General features: G+C 47.4%; 10 protein-coding genes across 10 annotated transcripts; 5 read left to right on the top strand and 5 right to left on the bottom strand.

Annotated features, from left to right (window-relative positions):
- Positions 1-58: 58 nt before the first annotated feature.
- SPPG_05903 (small GTP-binding protein domain) lies at positions 59-2,008 on the bottom strand. The gene is made up of 6 exons (XM_016754110.1): positions 1,692-2,008; positions 1,533-1,623; positions 1,194-1,438; positions 1,011-1,103; positions 458-933; positions 59-357 (listed from the first exon to the last, which is right to left on the bottom strand). The coding sequence occupies exons 1-5, from the start codon at positions 1,731-1,733 to the stop codon at positions 796-798; spliced, it is 609 nt and encodes a 202-aa protein (XP_016606981.1). The 5' UTR covers positions 1,734-2,008; the 3' UTR covers positions 59-357; positions 458-795.
- A 281-nt stretch (positions 2,009-2,289) lies between these two features.
- Positions 2,290-4,128, top strand: SPPG_05902 (uncharacterized protein). Its single transcript, XM_016754109.1, has 5 exons — positions 2,290-2,402; positions 2,463-2,789; positions 2,860-3,039; positions 3,123-3,136; positions 3,210-4,128. The coding sequence occupies exons 1-5, from the start codon at positions 2,301-2,303 to the stop codon at positions 3,955-3,957; spliced, it is 1,371 nt and encodes a 456-aa protein (XP_016606980.1). The 5' UTR covers positions 2,290-2,300; the 3' UTR covers positions 3,958-4,128.
- A 2,019-nt stretch (positions 4,129-6,147) lies between these two features.
- SPPG_05901 (uncharacterized protein) lies at positions 6,148-8,092 on the top strand. Its single transcript, XM_016754108.1, has 4 exons — positions 6,148-6,249; positions 6,325-6,463; positions 6,530-6,713; positions 6,785-8,092. Exons 1-4 carry the CDS (start codon positions 6,171-6,173, stop codon positions 7,931-7,933), a joined length of 1,551 nt encoding a protein of 516 aa, XP_016606979.1. The 5' UTR covers positions 6,148-6,170; the 3' UTR covers positions 7,934-8,092.
- SPPG_05900 (uncharacterized protein) lies at positions 7,955-9,764 on the bottom strand. The gene is made up of 4 exons (XM_016754107.1): positions 9,508-9,764; positions 9,204-9,439; positions 8,111-9,134; positions 7,955-8,050 (listed from the first exon to the last, which is right to left on the bottom strand). Exons 1-3 carry the CDS (start codon positions 9,709-9,711, stop codon positions 9,080-9,082), a joined length of 495 nt encoding a protein of 164 aa, XP_016606978.1. The 5' UTR covers positions 9,712-9,764; the 3' UTR covers positions 7,955-8,050; positions 8,111-9,079.
- A 136-nt stretch (positions 9,765-9,900) lies between these two features.
- Positions 9,901-12,144, top strand: SPPG_05899 (uncharacterized protein). Its single transcript, XM_016754106.1, has 14 exons — positions 9,901-9,945; positions 10,005-10,187; positions 10,253-10,421; positions 10,494-10,662; positions 10,740-10,804; positions 10,876-10,982; positions 11,041-11,114; positions 11,197-11,244; positions 11,307-11,346; positions 11,405-11,436; positions 11,493-11,585; positions 11,652-11,762; positions 11,825-11,884; positions 11,950-12,144. The coding sequence occupies exons 1-14, from the start codon at positions 9,912-9,914 to the stop codon at positions 12,049-12,051; spliced, it is 1,287 nt and encodes a 428-aa protein (XP_016606977.1). The 5' UTR covers positions 9,901-9,911; the 3' UTR covers positions 12,052-12,144.
- SPPG_05898 (uncharacterized protein) lies at positions 12,108-14,408 on the bottom strand. The gene is made up of 2 exons (XM_016754105.1): positions 13,867-14,408; positions 12,108-13,525 (listed from the first exon to the last, which is right to left on the bottom strand). The coding sequence occupies exons 1-2, from the start codon at positions 14,183-14,185 to the stop codon at positions 12,351-12,353; spliced, it is 1,494 nt and encodes a 497-aa protein (XP_016606976.1). The 5' UTR covers positions 14,186-14,408; the 3' UTR covers positions 12,108-12,350.
- A 436-nt stretch (positions 14,409-14,844) lies between these two features.
- Positions 14,845-17,601, top strand: SPPG_05897 (uncharacterized protein). The gene has a single exon (XM_016754104.1). The coding sequence runs from the start codon at positions 15,069-15,071 to the stop codon at positions 17,301-17,303; it is 2,235 nt and encodes a 744-aa protein (XP_016606975.1). The 5' UTR covers positions 14,845-15,068; the 3' UTR covers positions 17,304-17,601.
- Positions 17,439-18,395, bottom strand: SPPG_05896 (uncharacterized protein). The gene is made up of 4 exons (XM_016754103.1): positions 18,194-18,395; positions 17,951-18,021; positions 17,789-17,887; positions 17,439-17,727 (listed from the first exon to the last, which is right to left on the bottom strand). The coding sequence occupies exons 1-4, from the start codon at positions 18,244-18,246 to the stop codon at positions 17,573-17,575; spliced, it is 378 nt and encodes a 125-aa protein (XP_016606974.1). The 5' UTR covers positions 18,247-18,395; the 3' UTR covers positions 17,439-17,572.
- A 5-nt stretch (positions 18,396-18,400) lies between these two features.
- On the bottom strand, positions 18,401-20,517 carry SPPG_05895 (meiotic recombinase Dmc1). The gene is made up of 6 exons (XM_016754102.1): positions 20,299-20,517; positions 19,970-20,062; positions 19,828-19,905; positions 19,448-19,765; positions 19,049-19,387; positions 18,401-18,987 (listed from the first exon to the last, which is right to left on the bottom strand). Exons 2-6 carry the CDS (start codon positions 19,973-19,975, stop codon positions 18,802-18,804), a joined length of 927 nt encoding a protein of 308 aa, XP_016606973.1. The 5' UTR covers positions 19,976-20,062; positions 20,299-20,517; the 3' UTR covers positions 18,401-18,801.
- Positions 20,518-21,294: 777 nt separating this feature from the next.
- SPPG_09324 (uncharacterized protein) lies at positions 21,295-21,888 on the top strand (the record flags this gene model as incomplete). Its single annotated transcript, XM_016757483.1, has 1 exon — positions 21,295-21,888. The coding sequence occupies one exon, from the start codon at positions 21,295-21,297 to the stop codon at positions 21,886-21,888; it is 594 nt and encodes a 197-aa protein (XP_016606972.1).
- Between the last annotated feature and the right edge of the window lie 10 nt (positions 21,889-21,898).

Here is a 21,898-nt window from a genome sequence, read left to right as displayed (position 1 = left end):
AGTCACCTGATTAAATGCCTAATTCCTGGAATCCCGGCCAGACCTGCTATTACCAAATCAGCATGATAGTGTAGGAGTACAATAATTGGAAAAATAGTCAGTATAATTCTACCATTGTAGTGTGCAGGCGACGGTGAATATCCTTCCACTCTAATGTTGCTAGACTAGCTATCCCAATTTCACTAATCATATGCAAATGGGTTCGCCCTGAAGCTACCCACTATGCTCAGATCTATCGAAATTTGGGCCTTGAAAAGATACGCTTTCTTGCTGCAAGGGTTCTGAGTTGTAGGATTTCCACCAAATTCGTGTTTCGAACCTGGTAAATACCCTAACTGAATGCCTTGAGAGATATTGCTGTTGCGTAATGGCGGTTGCAACAAAGAGGTATCAGCAAGCAGATAACATAACGATTTCATGTCATAATATGGATATAATCCATGTCATGATTGCCCACCACAATTCCAAGTACATTGTCAAGCCCAGATGATCGATGCGGGAGAGCGGGAGGGGAGGAGCGTAAAGGAAATTACTCGTCATTACAATGGCAGCGGCAGAATCGGATGGATACTTTAATTGCCCCTGATAAATGGCTACACGGTGAATAATAATCAAGCTAGGTAGGCTATATGGAGGAATCAGAGAAGTAGTGATTTTTTCCGCTGCCAAAACTACAACTAAATCGCCAACGGTTTACAAAGAAGAGTACAGTGAGTCTACCGCCCCGCATCCATATTCTGAACACTGGCGTTCAAGGCACGCCCACGTCAATCCCAAATTAACATCCATAAATTCTTACAATATCGTGCACATAGATTTCTTTTTCTTCGCATCCTTTTTTGTTGGTCTTCCTCGACCGCTAACAGTAGGAGGAAAATATCTTCGACATTCCCGTACCAGGCTGTGAAAAGATTCGGTTACGTTGATGTTATCCTAAATGTTTATAAGAAACCGTAACGTAAAGCTCTTTTCCATTTAATCCGAGGATGGGCCCATAGGATAGTCCTTACCTTTGCTGATGTCTTCAAATATGGGATTTTCCACTGTTGGCAGAAAGAATCTACTGAGCTGTCATCTACTTCAATTTGATCTTCGGGCAAATCCTTTGAGTCCACACATGAAGGTTCGTCAGTTTTTCAACTTTCCTCCGCGTGTTCATATTACAAACCCACACCCGAGTCAAAAGAACTTACACATTTGTTTCCGCAGACAACTAGTGGAACCCGTCGGGTATCTTTTAATTTGACAATCTGCTCCCTCAGCTGCCTCACCTCCTCGAATGTACTCTTATCATTTACAGCAAAAACCAGTAGAAAGCCCTTCCCTTCCTTGAGATGTTGGTCTCGAAGGGCTGTATATTCGTGCTGTCCAGCGGTGTCAATGATATTCACAGTACATGGGGATGTATCCACTGTGATATTTTTTCGGTAGTTCTCCTCTGACAAGAGAAAAATTACGTCGTCGGCGGAAACATTAGCGCCAGGAATAATTATCTTTATCAGGGCTGCAACGGTCCGAACTGAGGTACCAACCTATTGTGGGATCGTAGTCATTTGTAAATTCGTCTTTCAAAAATCGGACGGTCAGACATGACTTGCCGACACCACCAGACCCCACCACAACCTAGACATTCTCACAGTTAATGCTATGTAGCAATATAGCTCTCCAGCCATCGGTAGAGGCGGACCTACCAGCTCTTGTATTTCGCTTGTATCCGCCGACACTTTTGCCATGGTAGAGCGACTGGGAAAGTCGTTAAAGTAGCAGTGCAACGAAATGAACCTTGATTACAGTCGGTGGCAATTGCTGCTCCGGGAAGCACAATATACTGTGGACGTGTATATTGGAACTTGAACAGGTTTCAACCAACAAAGAAGACAGTGAAGAAGCAGGTTCAACGACTTGGTCTGTCAACAGAGTCAGATTCGTTAGTGATATTTGAGACACACTACCCACACTGGTAAGCATCTTATATCACTATTTTTAGCCCATGCGCATTTGTTCATAATAATACAATCGGAATTTTAACTCCGCGTACATGCGGATCAGGATGCGCCATTTGATTGCGCATGACGCTGTCTGTTCACATTCGTGTGCTTTAACCACAAAGCCGCTTCAATAGGACCTTCGCTTCGTCTTGGAAGCCAATTTTGGATTCAGGTCGGCGACCAGAAACGCAAGAATAGTATGGACAGTAAGATCACTTGAACAGCGGAGGAGTGGATTATGTAAGCGTGGCGTCAAAGGATCAACCCCCCTCCCCGCACAAAGTCAACTCACTTCGCAAGCTCCTCCTCAAAATGACTCCTTTGCTTCAGGCGGGAACTGGAGAAGCAGCAAATCAAGTCACAGATAGGTTACCGGTGAAAATTGCCGTGATTGGCGCTGGAGAGCGGGGAAAGGTGACTTTTTCTTACCTGATGTGTACCAGAGGAATTTTGTGATAACCAGCATCCAACCAGGTATACGCGAGCTTTGCACTGCACAACCCATTGTTATGCCAAGTCGTAGCGCTTGCGGAACCTGTGAGCCGCCGTCGCGAAGCGTTTCTGCGGAGACACGTGGACATACCTGCCCAGAATGTTTTCCTGGATTGGAAGGAGATGGTGAAGGTGCCAAAGCTGGCTGACGCAGTCGTCATATGTACGCTGGACCAGTTGCACGCCGAATGCGTAGTTGAATTTGCCAAGTTGGGATATCATATCTTGTGCGAGAAGCCAATGGCCATCAGTCCCCAAGAGTGTGCTGCAATGACTCGTGCTGTGGTTCAGGCCAACATAATATTTGCGGTACGGATGTGCGTGTCTGACATGAGCTCGCTCAACAAACATATAATCTCAATGTATGGTTCTCTCATAGGTTTGTCATGTATTACGCTACAGCCCGTACAACCGTTCCCTGAAGCAACTGCTTGAAGCGAAGGCGTGCGGGGATGTGATCAACATTGTCCACGTCGAACCCGTGGGCTGGTGGCATTTCGCCCACTCTTACGTTCGTGGAAACTGGCGCTGCGAAGAACAAGCAACGTTTTCTCTGATGGTGAGCTTATTCTGGTGCTGGACTGTAGCGATGTCGAATACTACTCAAAGGCATCCCATATACTTTTCTTTCCTATCTTACAGGCGAAGTCCTGTCAGTAAGTGATGTCTTCAAATAGGCAGAGGTTGAATGTCGTCTTCAGAGCAAATACTAAGTCTTCTGGTCTTCAGCGATCTTGACATCCTGTGTCATTATATGGGCACCAATCATCCCCCACGTCAAGTCCATAGTTTTGGAAGTCTTTCACATTTCCGCCGCGATAAAAAGCCCGCAGCGGCCGGCTTGGCGACTCGATGCGTCGATTGTGCATTTGAAAAGGATTGTCCTTACTCCGCCCTCAAACTGTACCTCGATAAGAGCAAGCACGACGATAGGGGATGGCCTGCATCCGTTGTTTGTGGGGGTGGGGAAGTGGAGGTGGACATGGAGAATGTTCATGAAGCATTGAAAATTGGTCCTTACGGACGATGTGTTTATGAATCAGATAACGACGTGTGTGATCATCAAGTTGTAAACATCGAGTTCGAAGGTGGTGCTACTGCGAGCTTCACCATGGTCGCATTCAGCGAACTAGTCTGTGAAAGACAAACTAGAATTCATGGATCACGTGGCGCGATTATTGGGGATTCACAAACCATTCGCTACACAGATTTTGCAACCGGTAAAACGACGGTAATAGATCCAGGGACAGAAACGCAAGGAATTAATGGTGGCGGTTCTGGGCATGGTGGAGGGGATTATGGTCTTATGGCAACGTTCATTGAGGCTGTGGCGCAAGGAAACGCTTCATTACTCGGATGCAGCCCTCAACAAGCCCTGATGTCCCATGTGCTTGTATTTGCTGCTGAAGAAGCGCGAAAGAAACGTGTAGTGATAGACGTCGAGGATTATTTGAGAAGTGAAGCTTGCATAGACTAGTTGTGCTTTGATCTATAATCGAACCTAAGTAGATACGGCTTCTATTGTGCGAGAGACAATCAAGGACTAGCTTATTCACTTGCATGTGAACGTACCGTGTGGGATTGTACGAATGTCCTGAAAGCAATTTTTATAGACTTCAGCACAGAGGGTCGAGCGTGATGTCCGAAACATCACCCATATATTCTTCACGTTTCACATTCAGATCCATCAATACGTCGCGATCTTCCTTCTCGATCCACTTAGTCTTGTGCATGCAATCTCAACGGATACATGTCAAACAATGGATGTGAGTCGAATATACGGAACTGCTGTTGAAAACTCCATCGTTCTCTGAACCGACAAGGGCGTCTGCGCACCACCTCGCCGGCGCATTGATATCCTTCCCGCCTTATCCTTTGCAGAACAAGCACACACAGATGTCCACACTCACCAAGGATATGTTCTTACGTACCTCATTCAATATACGTTTAATAGCGGACACATTCTTTACGTACACTCTCCTCATAAGTCTGTTCTCGAGCGACGGGACGAATAATATCAAACAGAGATTATCCATCGTCCACTGACAGCATCCTCGATTGTACTACAGTATGAGTGCATGGAAACAAGACCATCCTTCATCGGGCCAATTATCGGTGACCCTTGAGTGCTGATAATGTCGATCACTGATACAAACGTGGAATGAAGAAGTTGTCTGCCTTCGCACGGCGATCCGCGATGAAAACTGTTGTCAAAATATCCAATTAGTAGCCTAGATTAGACTGATAATTGGGAATTAATTGAGCGTTTGTCGATCGACAATTCTGCTTTACACTGCTAACATTGCATTGGGGACTCAGAGAATTGCCGCAATTGGTTTTCTGTGATGATTTCCATATTGTAACCCGCTTTCTGCTCTGATTGCGCGATTAGTGCTATTCTAGGGTCCCTGAGGTGATGTCGGAGGATCAGATGTGTATGATTATTTGCTGTTCAAGCATCGCAAATCATTTTTCGTGATGCTTTCGTTCTGAGCTCGATATCTTCTCGAAGCATGATTGTGTTTGATAATTGCGGTGGCGATAGTGGTCGTGCGGCGAGGAGAATGTCGTGGATGTGCAATTGTGCAGGCGATGAGTCCAGGTGCCTTTAACTCCAGACCTTAATTGAGTTTTCAGATTCTACGAAGAGTATATATTCATCTAGTGTAGAGGTGACAGAAACTGGCACTAGCTGCTACACCAGGGAATAAACCAGCGATAACTGGTTCGGAAAAGCCAAGTTACTCCCCCTTACTAGTAACCAACTACTACTAGGCCCAATTACACATGCAATACATTACGGTTGTTCTAACCGGGTAACTAAGCCCACCACACGAGAGAAATCCTACTAAGCCCTTGATTCCGAAATTCTTAGTCGGAGGATGTTTCAGATACTAAGGTAATGGGAATTAGACTCGGGAAAATACGGGGTAAAGAGGAAAGAGGGAAGAGACAGCAAAGGCCCCCTTTTTATAGACCTTTGGCATGCGCCTCACCGCAGTTTTAAAAAAAACATTACATGCATGCCACACCGTTTTGAGCGATAGAAGGGGTGCTGATTATGCGATATGATTAACCGGATTAATCCGGATAATAATGGGTCATAGTGCCATTTTCAATCGCCTCCATACTATGTTTTAACTGCCTTTGCAAGAAGTAGTAGCATGCAGTCGGAGACCTTGTGGGTAGCCATTTTATATTGGTATCATTATTACTCATCACTTTTGGGATTCTTCAGTCAGCTTTCACAAATTGAACCAGATATGCAGAGGAACTCGCCCATGAGACTAATTGGGAAAAGTCCCACAAGGTGTCCTCCATTCTGTCGAAGAGGTGGTTCCCTGAGACCATCTTCAAGAAAGAGCCATGCCTTTTTACCCACGGGGTCTACGGGACGAGCCCACCGCGAAGAAGGCGTGAGCCATCCCACCCTGCGAGACTTAAACTGGTTCGCGTCGTAGCTCTCCTCCTACTCCAATCTATTATGCTTTCAGGATGTTCGAAAAGCGTGCTCGTTTTTGGCAGGGAACAGTTATCAGCAAAACAACTGGATTATGTACCTCTGAAGAGCTTCCTTGGCCAAGGCGGGCATTCAAATAAACTCGATCAGATTGCACGTGATATGCATGTTGTGAATCCAGTCTCTGACGAACGTCTCCAACAACATGAAGGGCTTCTTGACGATTCAACATGCCGGTGTGCAAATTTTTCCTGCAAGGAAATTGCCGCTTCGGTCGAAGCTGCAGAAATGAGCATCCAACAGGGTCGGGTAGGTACCAATATGATCTTCCCTGTTAGAAACGATGTGTTCTCAGTCGTACCCACTGTTCTTCCGATCTTGCAGGAGGGAGCGGATACGGAGGCGGCGGAGGCTTTTCTTCTGGCGGTGGTCCTCGAAACAGATTTGAGGGAGGGAACCAAGGCGGCTTTGGGCGCCAAGATTTCAGCAACGGGCAACGATCCAAGTCAGAAGCGAATACAAGGTGGAGAGGTGACTTGTAAATAATACTATTCAGTATTCAAATTGCTCAAACCTGCCGGAATGGTAGGGCAGCACCACCATCAGGGGAAACGGTGAAGTTCGATCTCTTGGAGTCTGCTAGCGGTATCTGGCCATTAACCTCCTACGGGCTCGGTGAGATACACCTGATACGTGAAGCCGATTTCTCATTTGAGGAGATGCGATGGGAATTCTATGACGAATTTAAGAGGACAGGGTCCGTTAACAATGCTGTAAGCTTGAAATATGAACTATGTTGTATTAGGTCCTCTGTCTGTGGGTTTCATTAAGTTTTGTTTTCCAGATGGCCAATTGGCAGGGAAGATTGGCAGCGGTTGAGAAAAGGAAGCAGGAAATTCTTCGAGATCCGGAGGCGGCTCTGCGCGTAGCTCGCGGAGGCCAGCAGGTAACCAATCTAAGCACGGCATTGGGTGGTAATTCATTCGGGACGGCACCTAGTACCTTTAACGCCGGAGGACCTTTTGGCGCATCCCAAACAATCACGAGTGCTTTTGGGGGCTCAGGACAAGCTACCGGTGGTAATACTGGGCCATCGCACAGCGCATTCACAAATAGCGCAAGTAGCACTGGATTTGGCAGTACCACAGGGGCTTTTGGCGCTTTTGGGAACGGGCAAACGATGGGGCAGCCGACATCAACTGGAGGAAACTCCCTCGCCGGATTTAGCACCCTTTCCAATAGTAACGGAATACCGCAAGGATCGGCGTTCGGAGTCACGAGTACATTTGGCAGGACGCCTACGAATAATAATAATAATAATAATACGGTGCTTGGACAGAATACTTTAACAGGCACGGGCGGGCTTGGATTTGGAAGTGTCGTTCAAGGCGGGCATGCCTTTGGCACACATGCATCGATGGCCAGTCAACCGGGAACAGGCAGCCAGTTTGGAAGCCGAGCGACAGCTGGTCTGGAACACACGGGCTTTGGAAAGAATTCACAGGGTAGCAATGAACAGGGTAGTGAGATCCTAGCTACAAGTGCATTTGCTGTACAAGGGTCAGCGTTCGCCCAACGTAGTGGGTTCGGTGGCGTTGAAAGCAAAGGGTCTCCTTTCGGACCATTGGGAGGAAACACCGCCGCTCAGAATGGCAATACAATCACCGGAACGCAACAAGCTGGGACTGGGGGTTTTGGTTTGGACAAGTCGGCTGCACCGTCGCTCATTGGGTCTGTCCCAAAAACTGCTTCTACCTCAGCAACGGCTGGCGGCAATTCGGGGAGATCCGATTCAGGACCAAAATCTTTGAACTTCTGGTTTGATGCCGTCCGTGCTTTGAAAGAAGGCGGTCAAGTCGAAGGATTGGTTGATTATGGACTTGATCCAAATGTTGAAGCCACATTTCGTTCGGCACGCTCGGAATATGAAAATGCATTCCGCTCCGCACGATTCAAGTCGTGGCCAGGTCCAACAACCTCTGCATCGACATGATGCGGTAAAGCCTTTTTTAGATGTATGACTACGTTTTATGATGATGAAGTCCGTTGTATATATTGTACATATTCTCATAATTTAAGGCGACATCCTTCAGAGTACGCCACTTGTTCACTTGTTGCGAAACCATGAGCGGCCTTACATCCGTTAACCTGGCAATGGTGTGACTCTCACCTGTAGGAGTAAGTCCAGCATGCTTCATCATGAAGTGTCGATGTGAACAGAAGAGAGTTTGTCGATGAACGGTGCAGCTGCTCCTGCCGAAAATTATACCAGGCCAATTTCGAGCCGCGCGGATCTAAGTAGAAGAAGATTTCGAATTCTTCGTGGGAGACAAGGGAGAGGCACCCTTGGTATCGCATAATCTCGTATCGATACTACGAAAGTTGCTTGTCAAATGAATACCTTCTGAAGGTTATTTGCTGGTTCACTCCCTTCAAGAGATGCAACTCTAAGGAGGCCAGTGTCGGCCCAGTTACTGCAAGAATAGATGACTTGCTTGCATGGGTATGTTACAAAGAGGGACAAGAGAAGGAACTAAAAGAGGCAGTAAACATTGGGGTAAAAGGCCGGCTGAGGACGGGGAGACTATTTGGAGGAATAAATGATTCTCGCCAATCGGTGGTGCTACGCTTTTCAACAACTATTTGAATACCCCACACCGCAGCGGAGGCGCCATCCGCAGAAGGGAGGGGGCGATTACTCTTCTCCATTGATTGAATCCTTCCATGAGAGCGGGTCCCACCACCAGTAAGGTCATATCTGGGGGCTGCCGCTGAAGGTTGGCGTATCCATCTGGCAGCGACGAAATTGCAATCGCCGGTTCATGAGAGTTTGGTTACATATATACTCCCCGTCATATGACCTAAAATCCGGTGGAAGGGTGAGATGGGAGAGCATCTCCCTTGGATCCACCAAATGTGCCCCTTATCTCGTGCTTGTAACCCATATAGAGGACAGGGAGTTTGAGGATCCGCGACATGCGGTTAGTCTCTCAGAATGATTCATCGTTCTGTTCTTTTGATCATGGTCTGAAATATATTGGAGTGAGACCAGAATCAGCGGTGTTCACTTCATATTCGCATTCGTCGTAGAGGTAAGTCCGTCTATTTCACGATATCATTGTAATCACCAGAGGACAGGTTACTGCTGGTTGCTGGCACTCCACTCCAACCAACTCCCCTTGTAGTTCCTGGCACTTCGTGACGTGAAGGACAAAGTTAGTCATGCATGTAGTTACAGCGCTTTTACAACAAGCCTAACGTACTTTTTGAATCCCAGTCCATGGGCCGCCCCCAATGCGGCTTCACTTCTCTTTCCTGACCGACAGTAGAAAATGACATTATCATCGATGGACGGTTTTTGGAACCCATAAGCTGCTTCAAATTCTTCGTCTGGTAGCTGCAGCGCTGTTTGGACATTCCCGAGAGGTATATGCTGGGCTGTTGGGATGCGGCCAAGAGAAACCTCGGAGGGTTCGCGAACATCGATCAAGACATACTCCTTGGGAGAAAGCAGGTGTAAGCCTCTCTATCCTCACATATGACCGCAAGCATAGATGGAATGGGTACCTCCTTGCGCTCTCCGTTTACCAACTGTTTCACCTCAGAGATGTCAACGATATCGGAGCGGGTATTGCCAACACTGTAGTCTCGTCTTATCGGAGCCATACTAATCCCTTTCGTAGGCAATGCAACTCTGTGCGTGCGTGCAAGTGGCAATCTTCGAAGGACAGTCTTTGAAAGCAACCGATTGAAAGTGTAACGGGGCAGCATATTTTGTGATATTGGTAAAGCAGAGTGTGTAAATGCTGTTTGCTTGCGAAATGCCAGCTCGCATCATGATCGGCCAATGACCTTTAGAACCAGTTTAATGGCTTCATTTATCTGCTTATGGATAAATGAAAGACATGATGAGTCATCAACCCATCGTGCTCTCAGATGGCCATCCTCGTTCGCCATTATGGTTCCTCAACATGACAGCGGACTCACTAAAACCGCTTCTTCACAGTACGTTTGAATTTTGGCATGCTACATAAGGAGATGGCCAAACTAACTCGTAAAGATAGTTGAAGTATGTCTTGCTCCACATAGCACAGCGCGCTACGACTTCACTCGCCGCCATGTGCAGGACTTTCTTCTCACGACATATCCGTCTGTGGTAGTCCATACAACTTTAAGCAAAGACGACTTTCAAGATGTGGATTTTCTGAGAATAAATGTTGAATGGATTAGGGTGTGCGAGGTTCACGGTGGGTCTGCGTACTTATACCTAGCTGGATATGTAGCTCTTATAAATTTGTGCGCAAATCATTAGGGGCACAAGATCAAACAGAAGTACAAGCTTTAAGCAGCATCATCCTTTCCATTCATGTGTTTCAATTGAATGAAGAGGAAGGCGTAGATGAGATCAGTGAGGAAGAAAATGTGGTAACCTCCAACCATTGGATCCTACCCGCCAAGGGATTGCATGGGCTATGGGAGAGGTAAATGCAAACAACCGCGGGTGAGGCCGCAATATTGCTGCCAAGTAGTGATCGTCATCTGCTACACCATAGTCTGATCTATGATAACAATATTCAACTCAACCTCCTCGACTATGTCTATACCTCCATGCTATTCGGTGATAATGGGGTAGATCCTCATATTATCAGCGTGAATCGCGTTGCACTGCTACATGGGCCGCCGGGAACGGGTAAAACTTCTTTATGTCGGGCTCTTGCACAGGTATGCTAGAGTACCAGCAGGAATGGAAGGCAGGTTAGGCGGATTGGCCTAAAAATCTACTGACTTCTACGGTGCAGAAATTGGCGATCAGGCTGGCGGATAGATATTCTCATGGGAAACTTATTGAGATCAATTCGCACAGGTATCTTTTTCTAAAACTCAGTCTAATTGATGTAACCATCTTGTAGTCGTAACTGTACCATTCGTGATTAGTTTATTTTCGAAATTCTTTTCCGAGAGTGGTAAACTTGTCATGAAAATGTTTCAGCAGATACATGAGATGCTGGAGGACGACGATGCGTTTGTTTGTGTTCTTATAGGTAAGTCAGACCGGTTGACAAGGATTACAGATTCTCGTGGTCTCACTTGCATCGATAGACGAGGTTGAGAGCCTGTCGGCTGCACGCAAGGCTGCTTTATCAGGGATGGAACCATCGGATGCAATACGTGTGGTAAGTTACATTTGAGAGGCGGGATGAATGCACCTGTGGGTGGATAGTGCTCTAGTTGACTCTGTTGCAAATCTCTTGAAAGGTTAATGCTCTGCTCACCCAACTCGACCAGTTACGGAAACGCAAAAATGTTGGTGAATGTACACCTCGAAATGATTCCACGATCGCCTTTACTGACCTGGAAACCGAAAGGTTCTCATTTTGACTACTTCCAATATTACCGAAGCAATAGGTACTGATTTCCTACCGATTTTGATCCAAGTGATGAAGCTAATGGTGCCTCTTTGCAGATGTGGCGTTCATAGATCGAGTAGATATTAAAGTATGTGTTTAAATCTGTGGATCAATAAGCTGTCTGTCCCAACTCACACGACCCAGCAATTCATCCCTCCACCATCTCACCGAGCACGTTACGCCATTCTTTCAAGCTGCTTGACAGAGTTAATTCAAAAACGAATTATAGAACAACCCGTCAGTATTGCGGTCGGTTCACCTCATCCGACTCCTAGAGACTTAACAATCTTTGATTTGATATAGGAAACTCCCTTGGTCGACTACCGCGAAATCGATTTATATACCTGCCCGACGGGGGGAATGCAAGGACGGGAAGAGAGCCTGCAGCTTTGGAAAGTTGCTGGGGACTGTGAGGTTGGTTACTGATATTTCCAGAACCACGATTGCAAAAGAAAGGTAATTAACATTTCTTCAAGGGGTTCAGTGGTAGAACGCTCCGCAAACTTCCGTTCCTGGCACACGCTTTTTTTGTCTCGGTAGGTTCTCTTGTGTGCAATTTTAGACCATGACGTCTCACGATCTTGCTTCTTCTGCGAACAAGTCGAACACAAGCACACTGCGAGCGTATACACAAGCTCTCTCAATGGCAGTGCAAGCTGAGAAAAGTAATAGGGCCATGGTGGGTCTCGGCGGTGATATGTAATAAAGGACTCTAGCTTTAGTTTCACGACGTATATCGTCTAGAAAATAGAAAAAGTGGCTACCGCCCGTGTTGAGATGAACAACAATGCTGCATGACTGTCTCGTAACCAGACATTCATCCACACCCTCAAGGGAACTTGGTCAAACTATATATTTTTTCAGGGCACTGTTGCTCGCATATCTGCACCACCCAATGCCACATAATACCTTGCGCGTTTGTACACATTAGACAATAATCAGACTATACCACACAAAAAGATCGTAAAGATAAAAACAAAGAAAATGACCTGCATTTCCACATTAAGTTGCACTATCCGCGAGGAGGCTATCCCATCTCGATACGTACGTATCGCCACATATCGTTCCGCGTTCCCCGTCCTCGCCTTCACGTACGCGAACGCACTTGATGGGAAAGACACCTTCCCGCCCAGCACATGTGCCTCCCTTTTCTAGAATGCCTCCATGGCACCAGCCGTCCTCCCATACTCGCCATATACTGACCCGGTCTCCGACAGAGACTTCGAGCTCGTCATTCCGTTCAGGTTTGTGTGAAGACAAAATGAGGTAATTATAAGAGGATGTCGACGATGTAGTTGATACGGATAAGCGATCTGCTGGGTAAAAGATGGGAGTAGGCGGTGATGATGACAAGTCACTGTTTGTTGACGTTGTTGACATTGACACTATCGAGGCCGATCGGAGAGGCGAAGGGCGTAGCGGGGCAGTGTTTGAAGTGCGGTTTGATCCAATGTTCCGCGCAAGAGGAGAATCGCGTGTCGCAGCCGGCGCGGGGGACTTTGGGCCCAACAATCCCTCCCATTCAATACGTTCGCGATCCAGCTCCTTTGAACGTCGTTCTAGTGTCTTTCTCCAGTGTCTTTTCATTTCTTGCCGCTCGCGTTGCTGTTGGAGGTATCCAGGGTGATCCATGGATGTATCCGCCTCGGGTGATGCTGTTCCTATTGAACCAACCGCACCGGTTAAAGAAGGTGCGGTCCACTGGGGAACATTGCTCGGTTTCGCGCGTGAAAGTGTGTCGGATCGAGCGAGGAGCACTAGCGGAGGCATAGGTGATGGTGTAGCATTTGCCACAGTCGTCATAGACGGCGCGCTGCGTTTTGGATGATCCTCTTCTTCATCAGCGCTTTCGTCCCTTTTCAGGGTCAATTCCTCTTGACTCTCCTGTCGCGGGAAATCAAACCTCCTCCTTTTTCTCGTCACAAAGAAGGTTGTTACTGTAGCCAAGACGATGATCCCGCCCACGGTTCCTCCCACGCCGCCGCCAATGGCACGAGATCGTTCCGCTTCTTTCCCTTCAGCGGGTTCCTGTTTGGCTTCTTCAGCCGGGCGTGTTCCCGAAGGATGTTGATCTGATGGACCTGGAGATCCATTATTTCCATGGCCGCGATGGGGGATGGACGGAGTTGGGTGAGATGGATGTGGGGTGGGTGTAGTACGCGGTCGAGAGTCTGCAACTGTAAAAAATGTCAATGGACGCGTTCAATGAAAAATCCAAAAAGTAATTTATGCCGCGCGTGTCCAAGCCAGTGCCCTGGTCTGGCCCGTCGTACCAAATTGGGACGCTTGGTCAATAGACTGTCGTACATATTGCGTCACATGTCGTACCGCGAAAGCCGCAATCCGTTCAAAGTGTCGTATTGGCGACAGCCAATGTGAACAGAATTTTGTAGGAGAAAGTCGGCAAGGCACTTGTCCCAAATGAACAAACCCTTTGTCCCTCTGATTTGTTCATTGCACGTTTTGCGACGCGTATCGCCCTGCTCGCCCCGCCCGCCTTGCCCGCTTTGCCACTCACCTGTCCTATTATTCATGAGGGACCTGACAGTCGAACAGGCCAATGGTGAAAAGACTTGCACATTGCCACACGAGCAGGAAATGCAGTTGCCGTTGGCACTATTCTTGCAGACAAACAAGACGCTGTGCCGTTGACACTCTTCACAGGCCAGACTCTTTTCCCAGCAGGCGTCGTTGTAGCTTTGACAGAATTCAGATGTGACGGGGTGAGCGAACGCGCCGTAATGTGTCGTCGTAGTCGAAACAAACAAGAGGATCAAGACAATGAAAGCGACAGAGAGACGCGGATTCCCCTTTGTTGTCGTCGTCAGATCCAGCATCGTACGCAATCGTACGCGATCAATAGTCACTGCAAAACAGACTTTTTATGCCGATACCATGTCTTGACATGCACAATAAAAGACAAATGGGATAGCCAGCAATAAAAGCTGAAGAAGGGCGATGGGGTTGATCAAAAGGTTTAAATGTGGGCTGTGTTGCGTTTTTCACCTGCCCGCCTGCCCATCCCAATGAACCCCCACATGCCTTTTTCTGGTGTGAATTTTGCGCAATGAGGGGAGCGTGTCGGACGCTTAGTCACCGTTGCGTCTTTCCACGCTGTGCTGCCTGCTGTGACCCTTTTTTGTCTGTGTGATTGGAATGTGGTTGGAATGACTTTCTCTCCTGACACGTGATCTTAACCTTATCCCTCATCGCTTTTTAGGGCAACATCCCTTTCATGAATCAGCATGAGAGTTGCGTCCCTCGTGGGGTACGGGACTATGGGTTCCCTGTGGGAAAAAAAGAAACGCGCGTTGGGAAATGAATCCCCTCAGCATTGGACAAAGGAAGCCAACTTGCCAACTCTTTCGTGGAGAGAAGAGAGAAAAGAAAGGGGAAATTTGAATGAAAAAAAAAGAAATGCGCCGTCAAGTGAGGCGCAGTCGCTCTCGTTTCTTTTCATCCCTTTTGTCTTAAGTAATCCTGCTTGGAATGGAGAGCTGCGCAAAAGTCACAGCGGATCCCTTCCTTCTTTTTGCCTGCAGGGCATTTTACTGCGCATTTTTAGATACGCATTTCATTATCCCATCCCTTGCTCCTTGACCCTTTTTTTTTTTATAAAGGCCTCTTGCCATTTCGTTCTTTCTTGCATGGGCTGAAGCACATATAAATATAGAGTGAACGAGTTGGGCACACTCCAAAGCAATAATCAAGCATTCAAGAATGCCTCCTCGACCGCTTCCAGCCGCTGTAAAGCTGGCACCCGTCTTGGAAACTGCTCGTGTTTCGGCATACCAAAAGTTTGACGACGGAAAGATTTGGTACAAGGTCAATGTCATTCCGTCAACAGTTACTGGAAACGCGAAAAAGAAGCGCCTCTCGTTTGTAGCTGCCCCACGTCCCTATGCTGTCTGGAGACGCTATGACCACTTTGTAGACTTTCACACGGCTCTTGCCGCACAGCTGAAAAAGGATCCCTCTGCGGCCGCCGGCCGGAGATTGCCCCAGCTCCCGAAAAGCAGATTTTTTGTCACTCGTGCAGTCTGCGAGGAGCGCGTAACAAGGTTAGATGCTTACACTAGAGAGCTGTTGACCATGCCAGAGCGTGTGACGAGAAATCTCCTCTTTGGCGAATTCTTTGGGCTGTGGATCAAAGACATTGAACCGGGGCGAGACTTGAACGATTTGAAGACAGGTGCAAAGCCAGAGGATGATGAAGACATTCCTTTGGACGAGCCTTGGTTGAAGTCCGTAGAAGAAAAACGAATGTCCAGAAAGCTTGAAATGCGATCTCTCGGTCGCGGACTCAACACTCTCCTTAGATCAACAAGTGCAGAATTCGCTGCGGTTCTGGGGCCCCCGACTCCTCCAAAGTCTCCAGAGCACAGTCGGTCGCCCTCAGCAGGATCGGCCAAGCCGGCCCGCAAATCTCGAGACAGTGCAGGTAGTAACAACACCGCCGAAATGGAAGACTATGCACAAGCCTTTGTCGCTGCTGTGCTGGCTGGCGAAGTAAAATCGGCCCAGGAGGATGAATTGAGGACGAACACCATGGCCAAAACTCGTCAGCTTCAACAGGAGGTCAAAAGTGCTGGGCCAGTGCTTACGACATTAGAGCGCGGACAAAATGAGAGGAACCAACCTCTGGACTACTCTGGTCCACCTCCTGAGATCCCTAAAAGGGCACAGTCTCACGGATGGGCGAGCTCGTCATCAAGTCCCGTTCCTCCTTCGCCTACGCTTTCCAATTCATCAGCTACTTCGACTGAAGCGGAAGCAGGTGCGGCGTCAGGAGGCGACGAGTCATCAGCACTCCCTTCACCCTCCACCGCCCAATTCCGCATGTTACGCACTCCGTCACCCACATCGTTACAGTCTCCCGGTCTTACTAGCCCGCGTCCCATTGGTATGAAATCGAGCGAGAGACAGAGAACCCTCGCTCGCGCCGCCACTGTCCAATCTGGTCCCCTTCGTCATCCCATGGCCAAGCGCACCGGAACTGTCACGGAAGGACGACGAGACCCTTCACCACCCCAGGGAAGGAAGAACCTTCTTGTCAACTCATCGCTTCAACGTAGCTTGACGTTAACTCGACATTACAGTACACCCAGTTTGGACAGGATCGCAAGTCCATCCAACGAGAAAAATCCAACGATTCCTGTCTCTCCCGTCAGTCCCCCTCCATCCAGTGCCGGTCCAAACCTCATGCCCTCCTTTCAAGACCCCTCTGTCTCCTCGGCCCCTCCACCACCAGAGCTCCACCGCAACCTGTCTGAACCCTCTCTTCAAACTCTACAGCGAACAGCAACGGTTGGGGTCGAAGTCAAACGCGAACGCTCTCTCCTCAAACGGGCCAAAACCATAGGCACGCGGCTGAAACCCGCTCCGAAACCAGTAATTCCCAAAGAACTTGAAGACATGTCCACTGTTCCCCCTTGGAACCGCGATCTGAAAGTTCTCCAACGCCAAGGATCCGTCAGATTGGGTGTCGTCACGCACGACGATCCTCCATCGGTGGCTCCACTGTACAGAAGTAATACTACTATAGCCCCTACACGTAAACCCGAAATAATCACCAGAATCCAAAAACCAAATCAAGACATCTTGTCTCCAATCCCAGGCATTCCGCCCAACAAGGCAAAACGGTCCTCCCTCCTCTTCCGGTCTCACTCCTTGTCCACCCAAGCAGAACTTCCGTCCCATTTCATTCAACTGAAGGCACTGTATGATCCTCACATTATTTTGTTGAAAATCTCGCGAACTGTGCCGTTGCCCGACGTGCTCGACAGATTGAGTCGAAAGTTTTCCATGGTTGTAGGAAAGGAAGTCAAGGTTGTCGGAGTGACTTACAAGGATGCCGAGGACCACATGATTACTGTTACAGATGAAGAAGATTGGATCATCTGCAAGGATATGTGTGTTGGAAGGTTGTGTGTGTGGGCAAAGGTTGATGATTGAGTTGTTAAAGGTGTCCTATCATAAGTCGTTTTTTATTATGTCATAGATTGTATTTAGGAGAGTAAGCGAGCTCCGTGCATAGATTATCCAGGAAAGGGCTTGTAACTCCTTCCATTGTAAAGCGAATATAACCATATTTTATGTTACTTTTGGACCAACACCAGACAGAAGCCATGGGTCTCATAAAGGAAAATAAGACTATATTTCACAGACATTTTTAAGCCGAATTACCAACAAGAACCATCAAACAACCCATCTCGCCGAAACGATTACTCGTCCTCCAACACCACATCCTCATCATCCTCATCATCCTCTTCACCTTCCATCTTCTCTTCCTCTGGCAGATTAGCAAAATCAATCTTGACCCCTCGTGTACGGGTTTCAATAATGTTGGCAGCGTCAATTTCGACCAAATCCTCTTCCTCTGTTTCAGCAACCAAGATCAATACATGGCACTTCCCACAATCATCACAATTCTCACTCACCAAAATCAACATTGTCCTCGTCATCTACTTCCATCTTGTCCTCATCCTCCTCGCTCTCTTCTTCTTGCTCTGATTCGCCAGCCTTGGGCTGCTCTTCGTCTAAAGATTCCAATACAAATCAGTTTCCGGTTATTGCATATAACGATAGAATGCAAGGCATACCTTTAGGTACCTCTTGTTGGATGGCGGGAGCTGCAGCGGCTTTGAGGGATTCGATGGTAGGTTTTGTGGATCTGCCGTGGGTGTGGGAAAGAATGCGATCAGCAAAAATGTCCTAGTTAAAAGTGTTTGCGCCAAGTGCATCCGATATCCCTCTTGCCCCCCTTCCCTTTCTTTTGCACCCCAAGGTAAGATTGTTTCAAAGAACGCCCGGAATGGATCGTTCAGATATCTAGATCTACTTACTCATCAACCTCCAGTGAAGCATCTTTCACCTCGGGTTCGGTGGTAGCAAGCATAGTGACGGTGTAATGGAGAAAATGTTATAAAGAAAGAGTAAAGAAGTTGGACGGGGCTGATGAACGTCTTTTGAAGATGAGTTAGTGAGGAACCAACGAAAGGGCACCTTTTTATATGTCGGGGGTTGTCCGAACTAAGTACTCTGTTGTCCGAATGGCTCCTGCACCTAGATATGGTTAAATGCAATGTAGCACGTGCTACAGGAAGTTCGATGGTGTACAGATGATCCAAGGGCTAAGTATAGACAGTTTTCTATACTTGACAGTGAATCTATTGACGTAGGCTAAATAGGTCAAGTGTACTACATTCGCTGGTTATTGCATGCAAAGAGAAGCAACGTAACATGTCCCAAACAAACCGCGAAATAATAGGCTATGGCCACAGAAATGTCAAACAACCTTCAACTCTATGCTTTCTAACGATGTTATCTGAATAGGCCAGTCCAAGATATAGGTAACGGTTGGAACAACTAGTCTTTAGCATCCGCAATACCACCTTCGGTGATTTGATACACTGAAATGTTCTAACATTAGATTAAACGCAGGCAGGAAAGACTAGTAAACATTACCCGCTTCCGATTCCGGTACGTCTGGTGAATCATAAATCTTGCAAATCCTTGTTTCTCCTCTCCCTTTGCGAAGATAAAGGCGAGTGGTCGAAGCGTGAGCCAAAACGTGTCCACCAATAGGCTTCTTGGGATCAGCAACGAACGTCAATCCTGCTCCGGGGTCCGCGCACATCTGTCAAAAGCTTATGTCGTTAGCTTGGAGTGCATGTTCTTACGGTCAGCACAATGCATACCTGATTCGTGATAAATATGGCAACATTGAACTCTTCCGCAATACGCATCAGCTTCGCCATCATCTGATTAAGACGCTGTTGACGCTCGGCAAGCTCTCCACGGCCACTATAGTCTGTCCTGAATAAGGCAATGATCGAGTCAATGACTACTAAGCGATACTGCCGTTCTTCACAAAGTCGCGCAGCCAGGTGGTTCAAGAGCTCCATTTGGTGCTCGCTATTGTGCGCCCGAGCCACTGCAATATTATCAAGTGCCGCTTCTCCATCAACTCCAAAGCGGGTTGCGATGGCCTTGATACGCTCTGGACGGAAGGTGCCTTCGGTGTCGATGAACGCGGCCTAATGTGCACATGTGAGTGCTCTGCAGGGAACTTTACTATAAGAGAGGAAGCAACTTGCCTTCCCATTACCGCCACCCATAGACGTTGGCAGTTGCGCCATGACACAGAGAGTGTGAGACAACTGCGTCTTTCCTGTACGGAACTCGCCGAATGCCTCCGTGATTGACATGGTCTGTACGCCTCCCCCAAGGAGAGTGTCAAACTCCTTGCAGCCTGTGGATATGCGAACTACACTTTTCCGCTTCGATTCAAGCTCAGTTCCCGTCATAAAGCTGCAAGGGAGCAGCTTGTTCGCGGCTTCTTTCATCTTTTCAATCTTGGCTTCAGATAAGCCCTTAATTTTCGCGAGATTGCGACACGTTGTCATCTGGACGGCCTAGCGGTCGCGAAGGTAAATAGCCAATTTCCTAGTTACAGAGAAGGCAATTCTCAAATTACCCTAACGGTGGTGATACCATTCCCTTTCAATTTTTGAATGTCTGCACTATTGATTCCAGCGTCTTGGAGCTTCTCCACCTTACCCAATGTCCGTCAGAAATAGTATCCAGTATCCAGCGCAGAATTCTGTACACTCGCTTACCTCCATAAAATCCTGAGAGCATCCAATCAATATCGGGTGATGAGAGAAGAATAACCATTAGAGTGCAACAGGACATAGTATTACCGGGGAGACCTGTGAGGTTGGAGGAAACTTTAAGATGATGGCATGCATTTCGATTCATCCATATTATTCATATGTACTAGTCAGCCCCTTGTCCTTGACCACCTGAACTGTCTAAGCGAACATGCCTCATTCGCCATCCTTTCCCACCACCATTTTTATAACAGCATATGAGATTTCCGACTCGTGCTTTTACGATGCACCAGCGTTTAATGTGATTCCACACGTATTGTCACCCAAAAACTCACCTCAAATTCCTCTTCGAACTCCTCATCGGCAACCAGTTGATCTTGCATATCCGTCATCTTGACAGAAGGAACAGAGTACAGCCGCGTTCGGTTGAGATGTAGAGAGTGTGTTTTGAAAAGCAGCAAACAGGAGCACCGGACGACACTATGCTACTGTAAGTGAAGCTGAAATATTGCAGAAGGAAAAAGAACGATGTGTCGCCCTGGGAGCTAGACCGTGGGAGCAACAGATTTAGTCTTAACTTAAATGCTTGGGAACAAGTTTCAATCATCTGGCACGTGATGGTGATCTGTCATCCCCCGGAGCTTTACGTCAGCGTCGGGACTTACTGTTGTCCTTCTGAATGACCAACTTCCCAAACTTACACTTGCCATCAAATACCCCAACAGAACTATAATGCTCTCGTCCAGTATTTCAAGAAAGACGACAGGTCTTCGTCGCAATACCATTGGGCTTGCTGACGCGAACCAGCGGGATGCCAAGTTGCTGGATGCGACGGTACGTTTTATTCCACTTTTTTACATGTCCTTGGACCCTATCTGACAATGAAAGGCACAAACCCTAATGCTTTGTACGCTGCGATATTAAAGTTTGGCTTGCTCTTTGCAATGACCCAAGGGAATCATATCAATCCAACCCTCGCGCTTTGTCTTCAAGTTTTGGAGGATATTCAACTTTTTTCATTCAGTTTTCGCCAAGAAAATGGATTTCGCTCTATGCCAACGTGGATACCTTATGTTTTCAATCCTTTGAGCTGGAAACCCAAGGGACTAGCATCCTTCCACGTGCTTTTCTACTGTGCGTATACCGCCGCCGTGATAACAGTGCTACTCACGTGCGTGGTAGCGTTTTCCATGAAAGGATCTAAATTGAAAGGTTGGGCTATTCCTTCGTAATTCTTTTTAAAATGAATCACTAATTGGAGTAAAGTTGTCTGGCCGCTGCAGGTATTACGAATCCTAACAACCCTTATCTCTACCGTTCTGTTTATTCCCATGATGGAAATCTTCATGCACGCGTTCGCATGTTATGAGAGTACGACAAACGATGCACTACTCGTGTCCAATTCCACACAGTGCTTTCACAAGGACTTTTTGCCTACATTCATTTTATCAATACCTGGCATTCTATATCTGGTGTTGCAAGTCCCGATTACCAGTCTGGTATTCTTTCCCATTAATCCGAGGGGGGATGACTTGCATGCGAAGACTACCGGCCGTATCGACGCAATTTATCAACTATTTCGGATTGTGCTTGTCGTTTGCATTGAGATTGCCGAAGACAGCCCCGCAGTTGTTTTGGCTGTTCTTGCTATCTGTTGCTTCACGATATTTTACATGACAGCGCGACAACAGCCCTTTTTCTCTAAGCACATGAACGACCTGCGGTGCGGAATACTTTTTGCTAGTTTTTGCTCGAGTATTCATACCGGTGTCGTCTATGGGATGGGTGGAACAGACAACGTTTCAGCTTTTGTAATCATCTGCGTGCTGTTAGTCCCAGAGTTTGCTTGCGGATTTGCAATGTCCTTCTATGCAAGATCCTGGATTGCAAATGGAGTCATTCAGAAACTACAAGGTTGCATTTAGTGATTTAGTC

This window comes from Spizellomyces punctatus, assembly GCF_000182565.1.
Source record: "Spizellomyces punctatus DAOM BR117 chromosome Unknown supercont1.10, whole genome shotgun sequence".
NCBI lineage: Eukaryota > Fungi > Chytridiomycota > Chytridiomycetes > Spizellomycetales > Spizellomycetaceae > Spizellomyces > Spizellomyces punctatus.
The sequence above is the reverse complement of the archived record's forward strand: the minus strand, read 5'-3'. Positions and strand labels throughout refer to the sequence as shown.